This window comes from Nanorana parkeri, unplaced genomic scaffold (assembly GCF_000935625.1).
Source record: "Nanorana parkeri isolate BGI_ZX_2015 unplaced genomic scaffold, ASM93562v1 scaffold21, whole genome shotgun sequence".
Classification (NCBI taxonomy): Eukaryota; Metazoa; Chordata; class Amphibia; order Anura; family Dicroglossidae; genus Nanorana; species Nanorana parkeri.
Genome location: NW_017306289.1, coordinates 2,643,582 through 2,658,281, shown reverse-complemented (window position 1 = coordinate 2,658,281; position 14,700 = coordinate 2,643,582). Strand labels below are relative to the sequence as shown.

At 38.1% G+C, this 14,700-nt stretch overlaps 1 protein-coding gene across 1 annotated transcript in view; it reads left to right on the top strand.

Annotated features, from left to right (window-relative positions):
• Positions 1 to 14,700, top strand: part of LOC108792180 (AF4/FMR2 family member 3-like) — a 146,478-nt gene that overhangs the window by 95,420 nt on the left and 36,358 nt on the right. The window contains exon 6 of the mRNA XM_018562896.1: positions 12,944 to 12,995. Within this exon, the coding sequence (XP_018418398.1) occupies positions 12,944 to 12,995 (52 nt within the window). The remainder of the gene's footprint in view (positions 1 to 12,943; positions 12,996 to 14,700) is intronic.

Sequence of the window (14,700 nt, the reverse complement as noted above, 5' to 3'; positions counted from 1 at the left end):
AAGTGGGGAAAAAGTAATTTTTAGTTTTGGCCTGACAAGTTCTGGTGTGGGATGTGCGTTGTGGTGCTATTCATTTCAATGGCTCCCCAAAGAAATCTGCAGTGCAATCACTGTAATGCCATGCTTTCCAGTGCAGTGCGATTGCAAACATTTGTGCATGCAGTTTTGTTCTAAAGTAAACTTTATGTTTGTAACACTCCATTTGTGTATTTAAAAAAACAAAAACATTTTAAATTAAGGATGGTATTTAAGTTTTTTTAATCCGATTATTTATTTAATCCAAAAAATAATAGGCCAACTAATCGATTCTGAAAATAATTATTAGTTGCAGCCCTAAATGTAACCTAAATGTAACTACTTATTAAGAGTATAACTCCATTACCATAGGGCAGGGCTCAAAATTTTAAGTCCTGAGCTACTAGCCAGGCCTTAAAAGTTACTCACCACCAGTTGCCCACCTAACCCCTACCCTGACAAAGGTCAGCAATAACGCACAGTGCAGAGGTCAGCAATAACGCACAGTGCAGAGGTCAGCAATAATGCACAGTGCAGAGGTCAGCAAGAATGCACAGTACAGAGGTCAGCAAGAACGCACAGTGCAGAGTCGGCAAAAGCGCACAGTGCGCATGGCTGACCATATTCAGGTTCCCTTTTCTTCTCCTGGAGGGGGTGGGGTACAGCGATCTGTCCTCCATGTCCGACTTGAAACCTCCCTTCAGGTCCCGCACTGTCCTGCCAGCCAATTGGAGCTCTGCAGTCTTCCTCCCAGCCTATGGCAGCTAACGTGGGCGGAGGAAGACTGCAGGTGACGGACAGCCAGCTGAACATTCCCACTTCTTTTCTCCTTTTTCAGCCGCTGCAGCTATAGAGAGGCCGAAGAGGAGAAGAGAAGGGGGAGAGCTGAACGGGTGATTCCCCCCTCGTCCTGCCGGCGGTGCCGCACCCCCCCATGTGAATTTCCATTCGCCCCCACGCAATTTTCACTTGCCAATTGCGAGGGGGCAAGTGGAAATGTTTAGCCCTGCCATAGGGTATATGGAAAATATATCAAGTTTGACTATGGTGCTATAGGTCAGCATAGGTCAATACCCTAATTTAACAGTCGTGTATTCCTAAAACTGCACACTAGACCATTTAAGATGTGACCATTTATGAAAGGACCTCCGTAGAGGTCCTTTGGAGCCCCTGGGCTAGTTAAGATTTACGGTGCTTTGCAGTCCTTCTAAGTGGACTATTTTTTGTAAAATGTCTTGTGCACTTGGCTGCGTAGGCAGAGATTTTAATATAACCATCCTGTTACTGACTTTTGAATTTTGAGGAAAATGAGGGTGTCATTGTTTGGCGTTTGTTAGACCTTATTACAATAACCTGATCATTATAAGTCTTCTATTCAGTGTGAAAAGGTAGCAACAGTTGTCAATGGCATCAGTGATCACTTCAGACATATTTCTTGTGTAGTTTACATTAGCAGGTCTAGTGTAATACCCAGGTCACACATTCTTATGACACAAAAACTATTTGATCTTTGTCATATAGTCAGGAAGAGCTTTTGAACAAGGCATAGCATGGAAAACTCAATGTCAATGGCTTTGATACCTGCAATAAATTGTCAGTATTATGGCCTATCAGCAGATTTAAATGTCATGATTGCCCTGCTTTTCTGATCATTTAGTCAAAGAGATAATTATGCCTTGGCATATTTTGAAAGAGTTATCAGAAAAGCTGGCAAGCACTCAGCAAGATAATTTCCTTCTACATGGTACTTTACTACCACAGCACTCACAAAGTATTATATAATTGCTCTTTTGAACAACCAAATGTGAAATGTAAGGAAGAGCTGTGTAGAGCCATCTGGAGGAATATGCTGAAAGAGGATACTCAGACCATACTGAAAAAAGTTATAAATTCCATAGTTCCGTGTAAAGACCTGTCTTCACAAGCATTAATAGTTTATTGCGGACAGACTTTCCATAGCTAAGATACTGTTACACATGCAAGATGATATAGATGTGAAAATACAATGTTTGTACATATTTAGAAATAGAACTTTTGTCTGAAAAATTTAATTGTATTGTAAAAGTAACATTTTAGATATTAGACGCCTATTATCCAATACTACAATTTTTAAAGGTAGTCTCCAGAGTGTGCAACAGGTAATCTCACAGTAGGAGCAGAAATCCATGAAATTGTATACTTTAAGGTAATAGCCAATTGTTTAGTTGAGAAAGTGTAAAGCCTCACCACCACCACCACCACCCAAAAATATATGGTTCTTTTTAGCAGATAGAGTGTAGGAATGTGTGTATTTGGCCCAAGTTCTTTTGGCCTTCAATAAGATAAGCATGGATTTGGACTTTATGTAGTGTAAGTGGTTAGACAAATGGTTACTTTCCGGTTAGGTTAGGGTTAAGGCTACAATTAGGGTTTAGGAAGTGTTTTAATTTTTACAGATTAACTATAGCATTCAGGTTAAGAGTTCATTTTAGGTTGTTTAAAGCTTCAGGTAAACTGATTTTAAGGATAGTGCAAATTATGTTATGTATTACGGTCATCTTAAGGTTAGAAGTCAAGAACATACTTGCACATGCTTTAATTTACATGTTTTCAATGTCAAAAGCACAGTACCAAGAACTGGTGTTTTATTCCTAAGGGGCTGTTTGATTTAATGATTTTTTTAAACTCAGAACTTTAACACTTTTAATCAAACTCAACCTTTAATGCAGACAAGCATTAATGCTTAATGTATAGATTGATCTGTGGGAAATGATTGAGTGTGTGCAAACTTATTTGTCAGTATGCCATTCTTCCTACCTTAGTTTTATTCCATAAAAATGGCTGACCCTCACACACTTAGATATTTAATGTGTATTTTTTTTGTACTTAGTTATGCTAGACTTCTATGTAGCACAATGTTTTGCTGGTAACACTATGTTGTAGCACTATTTTTATTCATGACAATCTTTTAAAGAGCCAGACAACCAGCATCTCCAAAATCTCTAGGTATATAACATCCATTTCTCTAACTAGAAAGATATTCCTTACAGCTGAACACCAGGTGAACATCTAATACTAACACTGATAAATACAACAAAGGGAGTTGTTTTTCTTGCCAAAGGATTTGCATTTCTATCCATTTAATCCTGAGATTTACAGAGCTCTGCAACACAATACAGCCAGAAGGATAATACTACTTTCTCTTTTATTACTAAGGAATACACTGTTGACACCACCCTGCCTCCAGCCTGTTGAATGGACAGAGAATGAGCAGCAGCAAACTGTTAAGTTCCAGTCTCTGTTCTACCTGCACTCTACTTCTATCAGTATGTTGCTTTTCAACAAATTTACAGGTAGCTCACCTGATTTGCTCATAGTCTGTTCTTAGTATTCAGCACTGTTGTTTCAGTCTGAAGGCAGCTGCACAGGGTTTAAAAAGGGTGATACCAAGCCAAATTCAGATGACTGCACAAGTTGCATTTACAAATTAATTTACTCATTTATTAATGAATACAAAGCTGCATTGATTTGTAACTTTTATATCTGCCTGGAGTTCAGCTTTAAGAAGAAAACGTTTGCGTCAAAGCATGTTATTTTTGGTTGCAAATACAGTGGAGCATAGTGACATTATATCATCATGATGGTTCCCGCTCAGCAAGTTATTTCATAAAATTACAAAGTATGGAAAGCCAAATGTTGTTTTAGGTTTTAGATGGAGTAGGAAAGGTTAAGATGAACTCTTAGAGACCCCTGGTGTCTCATTAAAGAGGACCTATCACCAGGGATTTTTTTCCCTAGTGACAGTTAAGTCAGTTAAAGTTAAAAAGTTACACACACGATTTTTGCACTGTTGTGATGTGTTACTGCACTGACGTTAAGTTGCATTGCTTTGTAGAAGCCCATTTATTTTGAAGGGGCTGCCAAGACACCCCAACGCAGGCAAAAACTTACAGGGCCCATTTACATCTTTGCAGTGCGTTAATACTCAGTTATGTCAAGCTCTCACGAGCAGGGCCCTCCTAACTCCTGTACTGAAATGGTATTGGTAATTGTATTGTCTCCCTCAGTTTTGTAAAGCGCTGTGCAAACTGTTGGCGCTATATAAATCCATAATAATAATACTAATGTCAAGTTTTAATGTGTTGCATTAAGACAACAAATGGGCTCCAGATGGCCCTTTCAGTAGTTATTGCCAGAGGAGTTTCTCAGGCTTTCCAATCATGTGACTACTGTGATTGGATGTCACATGATTGAGAACCTATCCTAATGACTGCTGATGAAAACAGGGACTGGGAGCTGTGGGTGACAGCATGGTCACAGTGGTGGGGGTGCACAGTTGAGTACAAAACAGCAATGCATTTATATGTGGCGACATAAAGCCAATCGTCACAAACATGCTTACGACGGGCAATTACAGGTTAAACTGTATGTAAAGGAATTTTTGGCTATAATTACATTTAAAGCCTCTTATTTACAATTTTGCATTCCTTTGATTTTCACCTTTCACAAAAAGGCACACTCTGAAGTTTACAAATATTTGTTATTTATTAACCAATTTAATCCCCGGGCTTTTTTCTCCCTAGATACCCTTGAGTCCAAAACATTTTTTTTCCATTTTGGCAATGCCTCAGTTCCGCGTGTTATATTATCGTTTTTTTTATACATTGGTTTTTTGGTTTTTTTTTCAGTACAGCTACGGCTTTAATTTGGTAGCAAATTCAGATGCAATCTATTTTTATTTCCATTTGCTGTAGTTTTACCTAACGCTACATTTACATAATTTACATAATTTGCACACCCCGGGCAAAATGGACCAGGAACCACAGCCTACGCTGACCGAGGCAGTACTCCACCAACCTCTGAGCTGGTAGGGTAGTATTGTGTATGCATGGCTTCACTTGCCGAGCAAGGTTACACACTGATCTGAGGTCTGTAATTGGGATGTTGATAACATGGGGGAGGGTGAAGGTTTTAATATTGTTAAAATTATTGTCATCTTTTATTCCAACTGTTCTATAAAATCTTGTCTGTTAATAATTATTTTGTACCGAATTGTAGAGTTACTGGTTGTCCTGCATTATTGTAAAAAAATACTACATCTGCAATATGTACGCTTTAGATAAAAACATGGGGTTTTTCTACAGTCCTCTTTTGCAGAGATTAAATGTTTTGTTATGAATAAGGTTAGGAGCAGAGGTTGAGAAATGATGTAAGCCGAAGTCTGACACTTTAATCACATACTATCTGCCTGTCAGCGGACAAATTATGTCTTGTGCATGCACCGGTTTACTTTTAACAGTCTTGGATAACCAAACCGCTCCATGAATCAAAGAAGGATTCAGTCAAAGAACTGATTCAATCTCCACAAGCCAGAGAGGTTTCTAAAATAACCCAAATAAGCACAGTGTCTTTGACAGATTCTGCATCTTTCCACCTTGTCATCACTGAATCAACAAAAGTAACAGCCTTCCATGAAGAAAAACGGTGTACAACATTTAAATGACTGGTATGATACCTCCATGTGAGATAAAAGAAAATATTATTCATGGAGCTTTTCAAAAACTTAGGTCACTACTTTGATGAGATTGAAACGTTGCTTATCCTCACTAAGCACCACACTCACTACAGTATAACATTTCCTACATATTTAGAGCAGCTCTGTAGTCATCCCAGTTTGGTAAATATTTCTGATACTCAGCGATGCTGTGATGTACATATATGACCTTTTGGATTCTAAGTATTTGCGTTTAAAATCAGTGTTTCCTATTGACAGCCCATGCAGGGCAGAAAAGTTATGTCTGTGGCCAATGTATGAAGCCTCTGTGAGTTGGACCAGTACGGTCACAGGCACATCCTTATCTCTTATACATAGCAATATCACAATTACGGACTATGTAGTGGGCATAATTGAGTGGAATAAGCATGGTTTCCTAAATCCTTTTCCAGAACAGATGTCTGTACTCTGATTCAGCAATACACTTAGCAGCAGTAAAATCCTGAATCAGAAGCTAAATCCTGAATAGTAAAGAGTTAGCATGCAATTACTTAAAGGGCCAGTCCATTCATTTAAATGAATTTCATGAAATTTTGGTTTTAGGCAGCTGTGGGTGACCTAAATTACCCACTGGTTTCTTATATCATTAGGAGTCCATGGTAACAAAATCTTTGGTCTTTTTAGTGTCTATATGCCACAACCACAACAAGGCACTCTCAACATTCCAATGGGATGATTTGTTTACTTCAATTAGGGAATGCAAATAGCAGAAATAGTTAGACTACAGGGTGGAGAAGGCAGAGCCAGGAAGTGCAGTGAATAACTTACTTTTTAAATTCCCAAGAGATAAATGAAATTGATTATTAAGTAATTCAACTAGCTCCATCCAGCAAAAAATAGATTTCATTTTTGAATGATCAATTTACTCCAAAACTCCACAGGACTAATTCTCCCAGATGTTCTGACACTTCACGCCTTGTAAAAATTCAATCACCATATACCTTAGTATTATGGGGGGGTTAACAAGGCATCAGACCTCAACTTTGTTAAAACCAACATCAATTTATTGTTCTAAATAGTTCAAATACATAAATAATATTAAAAACAATGTTTGGATACATGATTCCCCTCAATTATGCCTCCCGCTGCCATATTTGCACTATAAAATTAGTGTTCTCTTAAGCACACAAATACTTATTTGTATAATGCAGTCCATTCATATGGATATGATATTCATAGGTCGTTGTCTCGGACGCATTTTGCAGGTATGCTTCCTCAGGGATAGGTGGCAATTTATCTATTGCAAACATATAATCAGTTTCTTGTATAACCATTCATCTATTACATTAAATAATCATCACCATTTTTTTGTACATCAATCATGAGGTCCACTTTTCTCCTACCTACTGGGGTATCTTAGGACGAATACGGATCTATCCAGAGAAGTGGAGATCAACAGATCTCCACCCTTCCGTAGGCTGCGGTGGGACCACAAGGATACACAGGACAGAGACCCACTTTTATACTCTTCTTTTTGTCAAATATTGTTCAATATCTCACGTATTGTAGTGACCACTACCATCAGAGATTAGTCTGTCAAAAACAAATATTTAACCTACTAACCACATATTATCACCGCTGTATACCCTGGTCATATTTGACTACCAACCCTACCCCAAACTCCCCATACCCCTCCAAAATGTAACTCCACTTTCTTCCTCCTCCGACCCCTTTTTCCCTCCCTCCATATATACCCTCTTTAAAGGTAACTCTTTCCATGAGCCCAATTATAACCACCATTACATTTGACTTATGGATGCCCTCTCTCCCACAACACCCCTCACCATAACATAATTGACCGTTTCCTCCGAACTCTGCCCCTACAATTCCCCATCTTTCAAGAACCTCCACATTCCTCATGCTCACCCCTGTGCACTTTCCCATAACCCCCTCCTCACTCCACCAGGTATCTCTCTCCAGTGCTATGCCCAAGCCTCTAGAGTCTCAATGTGACATATCTTTTTCACATGATATGGCTTACCTGCTTCTGTCCTCCATCCACTTTCCTCTATACCGCAGCCCTCCTGCAGCTGCCAACATATGGGCCATCTCTCCCCTTATATCCTCACCACCAGCCCTCCAAACACACCATTGACATATGACATCACCGAAAGTATGGGCACTGTGACTGCGCATGTGCAGTCCAGCTATGGCTCTGTCTAAGGATACCTTTCCAGTAGCCTGCAACCTATGATGCCTGCCATCTACCCCAATCCAACAGTCTCTAGCTCCGCCCCTCTGCTACATATAGCCAATCATGTACACGCCAGGGGGATATGGGATAGTGCACAAGGGTGAGCACGAGGAATGTGGAGGTTCCTGATAGATGGGGAATTGTGGGTGCATGGTTGGGAGGGCAGGATCATTTATGTAATGGTGACGGGTGTTGTGGGAGAGAGGAGATCCATATGTCACATGTAATGGTGGTTATAATTGGGCTCATGGAAGTAGTTGCCATTAAAGAGGGTATATATAGAGGGAGGGGACAAGGGGGGGAGGAGGAAGAGTGAGAATGAAGGGGTCCTGGGGCCGAAGCTAGCCGAAGGATCGACCGAAGCTACGGCCAGATTCTTCGGCAGCTTTGTGAATAGACCCCATTATGTTTTCTCCTTTTACTTTTTAACAGAAGAATGCAGGACTTGCTGACTACAAAAACATTCCAAGTGTATCCGCCCTCTTCCCAGAAGAAAAGACAGTAGTGTGAAATATGAGTACTTTAAAAATGAAGCATGTTTTAACATCTAGTCAAGATTAAACTGATTATTAAAACGTTGTAAAAACAAATCTACATTATCTATTTAATATAATTGTAACAAAGAGCAGGCATTTTTCTTCTTACCACAATAAACAACATTGTTTCTCTTTATGTTTATAACATAACTATATTGTTCCATTTCTGTGTTATTTCACAGTAAAATGGCTCATTCAGTGCAAAGAAAAATGAAATGCATTCAGAAGCTGGGACACAGCCAATCCAAACATGTGTAATTGTGTAGACACTTTCCAGAGCATAGAAGATGGAAAATGTGCCTCACAGATTCTGTAACCAAACAACATTCCTGTGCCATGTAGCATTATTATGTCTACAATTAGCTTTATACTGTGGAATATAACTGGAACAAGGTCATGTAGCTTGTGTCCTCATCATTCTAGACCCTACAGTTATAAGATCATTCATCCTTAACATGTCACCATCACTTTCCTGTTATCTGAATAAAGGTGATATGCAGGAACAAAGGATTGAAACCATTTACTACGAGTTTTACTTTATTTTTGGAGGGGGGGGTGGGGAAGATAACAATTGAATTTCTGAATGGATGCCTAATGATCTAAAGTCTATCTATCTATCTATCTATCTATCTATCTATCTATCTATCTATCTATCTATCTATCTATCTATATATCTATCTATCTATCTATCTATCTTATTGCACATCATGTCTAGTAAAAAAGGTTTTCACCAGGACAAAAAGTGAGGGGGAATTTAGGGCAAAGCTAGAACCTCTGTCTCTGCTTTTTATTGTTGTCTGTTTCCTCGTTGTAGACTTTCCCTTACTTCATTTCTGGTAAAAAGTTTGTCCCTAGAACAGAAAGTGAGGGTAAATCTCTGTAACAAAGCCCCTGATAGTAGTATAACCTTTCCCCATTCTATCCAAAACTAAAAAAAGTTTTAAAAGGGAACACCAAGATATACATGCATATTGAGGAGGGACACCTTGACGGTATCAAGAAGAAAAATTCATAAATAATTAATAACCTACTGATCTACCCAGCGGGACACCAGCTAGCAAACACTAGTATCTTACCACTACTAGTGCTATTATATCACTGCTAGTGTTATTTTACCAGCCCTTATAAAAAACGTAATATCAAAGTCACATGTACAAAGATTAACACAAAGGGTATCACCCTTTCAAAAATAACACCAGCTTCAGGGTAGTGATAACTGGGAGTTTCAATAGCTGTTTACGTAGGACAGAAGGAAATGGAGAGGGTGATAAAATAACACTTACAATATACTAAGGATTTATTGGAAAATAGGCTTTTAACAGATTTATGTTAATTTCTAGTAAAAATAAATACACATCTTGGTGACATTTATCTGAGATTTTGAAAAAATTGGTGTTTTAATAACTCATCCATCTTAGTGTATCAAACCTATATCTTTAACTCATATGTATAAACTATACATCCAAGGATTTTATTAGCGTTTGCAACAACAGCTTGACCTTGAGTAGGTCTCTTCAAGTCCCTGTGTAGTAGAATTCCCAAATTTTCATTTTTTTTTCTTTTTGGGGGGCTGATTTGCTAAACATTTTTCTTTTTTTAACCAGGAAATCTCTGTTTACTTAAAGCAGCCAAAAGATGTATTAAAAAATGTAAACTAGATGTTTGAAGAGAGCCGGAATTTGCTGGGTTACTGAACAGATAGCAAATCCTTCCTCTATTTTATAATTACATGGTATGATTTATATAATATGATGTGGCATGCTTCGCTGAAATGCCTGGTTAGCATTAATGTTTTGCGTTAGATATGCTTGGTAGACATTGCCACAGTAACACTGTGTAGATTATATTCAGCTGTTATACAGTAATAATTTCTTATAAAAGTGATTAATAATCAAATTAGGATTTCATTGTTTAGTTTACTGCAATACAACTATACATAAAATACAACACAACACAATATTATCAACTATGAATAAAATAGTAGAAAATGTTATAAACATTCACTGTATCTTTTTTATTTCTTGTTAAGGGAACAGAGACACTTAACCCCTTCCTGACTGATAGAATTGTTCCGTCACGATCAATCAGTTAAAGACCAGTGACGAATAATTCCATCATGCGGATAAATGAGCACTGGTCCATAGAAGGACCAGCACTCATGGGATTCATACTGTTACTGGGTCCCTTGGTGTCCTAGGAAGACCTTCAACAGCAAATTAAGGGGCCAAGCACTGTGATCACTGCAGTAGCTAATTGCAGTGATCGCAGTGCTGTTTCGGTCACTGATCCGGCTTGCAGCTCACTGTGTTGATCTGCAAGCCGGATCACTGTGCTACAAAAGTGGTACAAAGTATCTCTAATGAGAATGCAGTGTCTCCTCAAAATACTAAGTATCAAAAGCCCCTGTAAATACAAATTAACACTGTAGTTCTGCCTAGTTAAAAAAAGAAAAACGTTTGAAACAGTTTTTCAAAGTTTTAAAACATTTTCGAAAAAGTAAAAAAAAAGTCTAAAAAGGAATAAATAAGTCTAATAAAAAAATTATACGAATATATAGTGCCGAGGAGGCTATTGAAGTTAGATGACAAACATACCTCATTCTAAAATTGTTCCACACTAAAATTGTATTTCACTCCTATAACTCCCAAAATAAACTTAAACCCCAGACATGATATTCCCTTTAAATCAGGACAAATAAAATTATTTATTATGAATTACTTTCTGTTAACTACACTAATTAGGTACACATTATTATTATTACTATGAAAAATGTAATTTTTGTTTCCATTTTTTGCTTTTTTGTATTTTTTATAAAAAAATAAGAATTTATATATGGATATGTCACATCAACTTAAATCACATTTTGTCCTTTAAAAAACAGTATATAATATGTGTAGGTGCAATGAATGAGGAAGATGGAACTTATGGTTAAACAAACACATAGCAAAAATGGCAAAATTGCTCCGGTACCCAGAACGAAAAACGTTTCTGAATCTGTGTCACTAAGGGGTTAAAACTATATTTTATGGCTTTGTATGAGTGCACATTAAGAACTGCTTTATTATGCTGGGGGGACACTGCTTATTCTTATACATTTACTGAAGCTTATTTTCTTATCTTCTCCAACAGTACATGTACAGCAGGGGCGCCCACAATTTTTTGTCTGGAGATCTACAGAACGCGGGCACATTGGTGCCTGCATTCCAGTCCAGTGCAATCTGCAAAAATGCTGCAAGCACTATTTCTGCAGATCGCACTGGACTAGACCCCAGGCACTAAGGTGCCTGGATTCCAGGTGCGGGCGATCGCACTGTGGGCAGGGCGCGTGGCTGCGGCGCCATTTACTTCAATACAACCCCACGCCCCCTCCCACCTCAACAGTGCTTTTCACTGGTGGAGGGCTTTTGGTTTCTCATCACCATAAACTAGTGATAATTTTAGGGACCACGTTGGGGAACTGAGCTGGGCTAAACTGGTTAGCCTTGCATAGTGCAGTCTATTTGCCTTGTTTACAGTCAGAACAGTTGTGGTGGTGTGCACTATAAAACAGTACTGCATGCGTGGTGTGATACAATTTACCGCATTCAAACTGTGGCTGAGGTTGATAGGACCGAGTGAAATTTAGTAAATAAAATTTCAATAAAGTTTTTTTTTAAAAAGGTTACAGTGGTGTGATGTGCTGTTTCCAGCTGGTGGTGTGAACAGGCTCCCTTAATGTTGGAGAATGAAAAGTCTTAATAACTTTAACTAATATTGGATAATTAATAATTTGAATAATGGAATCACATTTCAATTATAGAATCACAATTTTACAAGTTGAATGCATTGGTGGGTTGAAACAGAAATTGTTCACACTTGTGGAAAATTCAGTTGAATTCAGACAAGTGTTTACTTTTTGCTGTATCAGACAGGCATTTTTGGAATAGATTGTTGCATATGATTAAATCTTTGATTAGTTATTTACCTTTAGGTGTAATGACAATACTGGTAGGTAATTGTAGAACAGTCCAAAAATGCATATATTGAGAAATGGTGCAGGTAGATCTTTACAAACAAAACTACTACTGCTTTCACACAAGCTGTTTATTGTTGTCCATTAGCATATCTGTTAGGTCTGTGTCCGTGGGCTTTGGGTTCTGTCAATGGCAATAGTTTGATATCCGATATTCGGAATTCATTGACAGGTGCACACCTCCTTCTGACCTGCTTTTGACCAGCTTCTTTTGCTTTTCCATAGACTTTTATGTGTATGCAAAACCCATTTGAAGCAAACAAAAGCCCATCATCATAGACCCTTTTATTTTCATGTTTGTCAGAGACTGTAAAATATGCTCTTTACATAGAAAGAATGGTGACTGGAATTATTAAACAATCTATAAGGATAATTAAGCTTTGTTTCCTACTGCAGTTTATAAATGTTGCTTGATCTGCAATAGTTTGCTTAGGTGCCAAATCAAGGGCAAGATTTGTTTTCTTAGGTAATTATAACTTTTCAAGCAGCAGCAATAATCACGTTATACTCTACTAATTAGCAGACACAGGGGCAAAATAGCATTCACAGTGGGTTGCCGAATGTTTTGTTCAATAATATTGCTGGTGCTTGTTAAGATTTTATTTACTTTCTAAATGAATTAAGTATATACTTTTTATGTTTGTCCCTAATAGAATGCTTGAAGATGACCTGAAAGTAAGCAGCGACGAGGAAGACTATCAACAGGTAATGCCATAGTCCTCTATGTGAATTGGTTTTAAGTGAATCGGAGCCTCATATGTCATTTGTAATCTGCTCAAATTTAACATTAGGGCCATTAGGTGAATAGGGCTTTTATTCACATGGTTTAAATCTTGTTTAAAAAAAAAAACTGTTAGAATTGCTACAGCACACCTGGCAGTGTAATATTTTGAATCCCACTCTGGTCACTGTCACTTTACTGGCTTTTTTTCCATGGGAGGTAAGGAGAGACTGAACCACTTGTGAAAGGGAGACAAGAGCTTCACCTGCAGGCAGGATATGAGAACACAAAATATTCATACGAAATGATTTATATTTACCAAATAAAAAAATATATTATTTACATGTTTTCTTTGTCCATAACTCTGTAACGCTAGGATTGCTTATGTAAGGTTACCTACATAAGCAATGCATAGCGGCATAAGCAAAAAAGAAAAATAAATTTATTTGTGCATTACTCTGCAACGCTAGGCATTGGTTATGTAGCGTTACCAACATAAGCAATGCATAGCGGCATAAGCAATGTGAATTCCTTATGTGAATGCCTAACCCAGATTTTGCAGCATTTGTTTGCATCAGTTAACTTGGCAATAGCTTTATGACTAATTTTCCTACCTAAATATTTTTTACATTATTTTTGGGGCTGACAAATATGTGAAAAAATACTTTCTAAAAAAAGTTCACATTTTTATTAACTTTGTTTCAACACTATACTGTCTTTAAAACTGTATTTCTTTCTCCGTGTACAGCAAGTAAACAGAGAAAGAAGTTCACTGACAGATGCTGCCTTAAAGGTTTGTTTACTGGCAAACCTCATGTAAAAAGTACGTCATAGCTAAAATGTTGATCACACGATAGGGAACCATGCTGAATGGATTCCAATTGCTAGTAGAGGCCATGACTAAAGGTGCCCATACACCTTGCGATTATTGTACGATAATCGTGGGAAATCACGCAATCATACGATAATCGCAAGGTGTATGGAAGGCGTGCGACCGTTTCTACTGTACGGTTGCACGTCTTTTGTCTAACGAGCCTGTTTGAATACCCGCCGAGAATCGTACAATTGTCGGCGGGTTTGTGGCATGCTCGGGAGACAAATGCCGAACGGGCCGGTGTGCGCAAGCGCACACTGCCCGTTCAGCATTGCAGTCATCAGAAGCCCACCCCTTGGGGGGGCGGGCTTTCGATGATCGCAAGTACGCTCTGCCTGTCCAAGATGGGCAGATCGTACGAGCTTTTAATTAGCTTACAACCATCGCAAGACAAAAGTCTTGTGATGGTTGTAAGGTGTGTGGGCACCTTAACAGTTCTATCTCACAGCTAGGAGCATGCACAGCTGCACTTCTAATTGTGAAAGAGAACGGTAAAAGTAAAAATGGTCAGTCTCGTTTTTTAAATGCCAATGAAGATTAAACTTTTCAGTTGGCTTGGGAAATATAGTATTCTGATGTTCTTATGGTGTTTATGGTTAAATTATGTAATGAAAGTATTCAGTATTTGACTTTTTTTTCATATGTCTTTATTTTATTTACATTTACATGAGACCAAGCTGTCCTGCAAAAGTGACAATGCCGGGGTTTGGGACAATTTATAAAACTTCCAGGGATGCTTACAATAGGCAGCTTTTATTCACATTATTTCAATTCTGTTGTCAAAAAACTGTTGCAACTGGTAGTGTTATAGTTTG